We start from the raw sequence: 4,454 nt of genomic DNA on the forward strand, positions 1-4,454 counted from the left end.
AATTTTCAGTTTTAGTCAAAAGAATTTTTTGTGTTTAAATCATCATATCTTGTATCTTGTGGATGAATAATAAGGCTTAGAAACAGAGAGAGAGAGAGAGAGAGAGAGAGAGAAAGAGAGAGAGAGAGAGATGCAGAGTGGGATCATGACCTTAAAGAAGGATTAGTGAGACTATATACATGTTACTGTACATGAAACATCTAACGATAAAATCAACAGTACCCATTCAGTAAACGGCTAAACGATATTTGTAAAGGGAATGTAAGGATGTTGTTTTCCAAATTGAAAGGGGGATGCAACAATATTCAATTATTATGATTGTCTTTACAGCATTTAATATAAAAATGGTTTATTTAAAAGACTTCAAAGCATTTTATTAAAAATAAAGAACAAGTCAAAGAATTCTTTGTTGAATAGAATGAAACAAAATATACATACAATTAAATAAAAAAATACACAGAGATGCGAAAACAAATTAGTTCTTTAAAAGAATAATATGAGATCCATAGCTAAAATAAAGAAATACATGAATAAATAAAGAAAAGGCTGTATATATGTCCAATGATAACAAATAAAGATTCGCAAAACCCCAGGCACAAAATACTTTTAAAAAGGAGTTGAATTGTTTATCTGGATCATGTAGTAAATTAGCCTACGAAATGTATATGACCAGAGAAAATGTGTGCCTTTCGAATAATTCAAGAATTCCACATGTTGACATATCCGAGTTTTTATTGTAGAATATAAATTATTGATGGGAAATACAACTAACTTACAAAGAGGACATCCAGATATTCAAAATCCCTTGTTCGTATTACAAATGTTCGACTTTATGATTTTACACAATATTTTGAGTTGTGCAGTGGTTAGATTGTTTCGTTCAAGGTTCATAGCGTAAGGCATCGATCCTCACGATTACGATACGGATTCCAATCCTACATGTATGAGACATAGAGAGCGGTCCTTCAAATGAGAACGTATAAACCAGAGTCTCGTGTCGCAGTAGGAGCTTGCATGAAAAAGATCCCTCACAACTCAACGGCCGTATAGTGTAAGTGACTAGTAAGGGTCTGAATTTGAGGACTTTCAATTCGTAGCATGAGTAAAAACTTCTCAAGGGATGTTCAGTGAGGCATGAGTGAAAACTTCTCAAGGGATGTTCCGTAAATAAACGACCAATCAATTGGAATAATTTGAAGTTGAAAGTTTATCAAAAAGAAAATACTCCATGGAGCTTAGAGCAATTAAAGACATGCATTCATTTAAAACCGTTAAGTACTTTTCACTTTGGCTTCAAACACACACCTTTAAATTATCAAGCAATAATCACCTATCGGAGTTTGAACTGAAAAAGTTCTTTTAGAAACTTTTTTAGTCCCTTTCGCATTCTCTTTTTGAGCGCGTTGACAAATACATTTCGATTATCCTTACATTTAGCTTGCTGATTTGTAATACGAAGATACGTATCTGTTTTGGTTGTTTTGTTTGGAAAGAGAAAGTCGCTGTCTCCCAGTCGCAGTAGTTTACCAGGAACTACTCTACTTTGAGTTAGTAACAAATAATTTGTGACTTTCGATTGGAGTTTCGAGCACTTAGTACAAGGTAGCAGTACTTTCAGGTTGAATTCTGCTGATCCTTCTCTTGTAGAGTTCGGATAAGAAGCTGTAACATTCAGCATCCAGTATCTCCCGATTCTATTGCTTGTATCAACAGCCAACAGAATTACTAAAAAGATATACAAGAAGTCTTTAATTTAGAGAATAATTGTAAGATGTGACTCGTATTACTAAACTTTTACTTTGCTTATTACTCACCTTTTTTACGGCAAACTGACACCTTTTGTTTCTTGATGAGACTCAATAATGAGTTGGTATTTAGACTGCATATGCGACAGATTCCATGTCGAACTCGATTTCTGGTTTTCCTTCTTTCAGTCATAGTTTGATTGCGTGATGTATTCTCTTCCAGCTGAGAACAGACAGTCTGACCATTTAAGTGGTCATTCTTAGATACTCTACTGTTACAACACGGTTCCTTCTTACCGTTCAGTTGTGTTTTGCCGCATTTAATGGCAAATCGATAGCCTGGACACTTAGATTCACCATTTAAAGATTTATTAAGACTGGAAGTTTTGTTGATGACGGTATATTTGCCAGTTTTGTTACAACAAAACTGTTTTACAATACTGTACGCATTGGTCCCGCAACAGTCTTCACCCACCATTGCTACATTCTCTTCACCTGCCCAAACAAAAACTTTTTTTAACAAATCATGCCAAAATCACATAAAAATCATATCAAACTCACAAATTCATGATTTTGAACTTTGATTTAGACATGATCCATTAAATGGATCATACAGAAATCATAGATGACAAATAAGGAAGTATGATCCTGATGTGGTTTGTTTCTTGGCTATGGGTCTGCTATGATTTTCTTGTGATTCTGGCATGTGCCATTAACTTAGAAAACAAAGGAACATGAGTTTGAAATGATTCGTTAACTTTAACTGCTAAAAGTTTGTGATTTTGATATGATTTCTTAACTTTGTCCTAAAACTCCATACGAGTTACACATGATTTGCTAACTTCTCTGTTAAGAATCATGAGTTTTATATGATTTGTTAACTTTGTCAGAATTGGTTGTATGATTCCGATATGGTTTGTTAACTTTGTCATCTGTGATAGGTGAAAATGCAAGCTTTAAATTCACTCCATCTTGGAGAATCAAACAGCATGCATACATTAATAATAGCCATATTTAAAAGAGAACTGGAAAATTAAGTTTTAATAATTAAAATTCATACAGGTAGGTACAAAGTTCACTGAAGGCAAAAAATATTTTTGAAAAAAAAGTCAAATGAAATAACAAATAAATAAGTACAATAATTAATAAATAAATTAGCAGCACATCGTTTAAATAACGCAGCCTGTTTTTTTTTTTTTAAATCTTTGTCTTCATATAATATTTGTGATCCACTCCCAATTTAAATCTAAGGCATTAGATTAGGATTGGCTTACTGGTCAGTTTCAGAGTCATAGTAACCTTGTTATGCAATTCTCCTGCTGGGCAGCACGTTGTAGTGTAAGTGGTTTGCAGCTTATCTAGGCCAGAATTTGAATTCTGATAAACAAGATCTAGATGTGCGCGTTTTCTTGTTGCTGATTTAAAAGAAAAGACTTTGCATCATATAAGCAACAAAAATAAGTGCTGGACTATTAACTCTGCTCGGTGAGTATAATTCCTTTATCTTAGTCTTTTTTTTAAAAAAAAAGAAAAGAGAGAAGACTTCTCTAGCTTCTACCCGTACATGATTGAACTTTTCTTTGTATATGTGTAGAAGAGACAATAAAACGTTACATGGATTTGAATTGGAAACTTAATTCAAGCATCAAATTTACCTCCTTGATTCAAGTATTCGTTGTGTATGTGTAAAGTTGATCATTATATAAAATGTTTATTAAAAATGAAATTCTTTTGCAGCTAGTTGTCAGTTCCATCTACATAATCAACATATTTGAATTTCATTCAAATTGCCAAAAAGACCTGCCTTTGGTGAAGGCAAAATTTGTGTACGTTAATAATATTACATTTCAACAATATTATTCTCATGGTGATTAATCTAATTCTTTTCATTAATGAAATGGGGAAAGTACTTGAATATTTCATATTTTCATCATCTAAAGATAATTATATGTAGATCGATGAATGAACACCATTTTCTCTATGTTTCTTTTCAGATTGTGCTATACAAAACAAGAGCTTATATCTGAGGACAGACTACTTGGGAGCCTTTTCAGTGTTTGTGATTCTAAATAAAAGATCCACCACTCTGTTGATCCTATAGTTGGACATATGTTGTAATTACATGCTTTTTGCAGAATCATAAATAAGCAGTGACATCAATGAATGCCGGATTATTCTTTAAGAAGAAAGGATTTCTGTGATTCTATTCTTTTAAAATTCAGTGAATAGATTGGATTAAATTTTTTTTTTTAAATTGTCATCTCATTAAGGAAGATCCATTGTTTGGATTACATTTGCATGATGACATATATGTATAATATTTTTTTTTTAATTTTTGGTAACTGAAATTGTATATCAAATATTAAAGGGATGTATATATATATATATATATATATATATATATATATATATATATATATATATATATATATATATATATATATATATATATATATATAGCACAAATACACAAAACATGATATCTAAATTATAGACATACCACAGCAATGTTGGTTCGATTTGTTGTACACGTTGATACCACAACAATCCTCAGAAACTGAATTATATGTTTGATTCCCACAACACGCTAAAGTTGTTGGCATCCGGGAATATTTTACGCCATTGCAACAAATATGCGAATATGAATTTATTGATGCTATTAAGATAAAAAGAAGAAAATATCTTTAGTTATAAATACATGTATCTACA

General features: G+C 31.7%; 1 protein-coding gene across 1 annotated transcript; it reads right to left on the reverse strand.

Moving 5' to 3' along the window:
- Positions 1–435: 435 nt before the first annotated feature.
- On the reverse strand, positions 436–2,595 carry LOC133183454 (uncharacterized). Its single transcript, XM_061318412.1, has 2 exons — positions 1,815–2,595; positions 436–1,725 (listed from the first exon to the last, which is right to left on the reverse strand). The coding sequence occupies exons 1-2, from the start codon at positions 2,221–2,223 to the stop codon at positions 1,331–1,333; spliced, it is 804 nt and encodes a 267-aa protein (XP_061174396.1). The 5' UTR covers positions 2,224–2,595; the 3' UTR covers positions 436–1,330.
- Positions 2,596–4,454: the final 1,859 nt, after the last annotated feature.

Source organism: Saccostrea echinata, unplaced genomic scaffold, assembly GCF_033153115.1.
Source record: "Saccostrea echinata isolate AGI-Se365-2 ecotype Australia unplaced genomic scaffold, CSIRO_AGI_Sech_v1 ptg000009l, whole genome shotgun sequence".
NCBI lineage: Eukaryota > Metazoa > Mollusca > Bivalvia > Ostreida > Ostreidae > Saccostrea > Saccostrea echinata.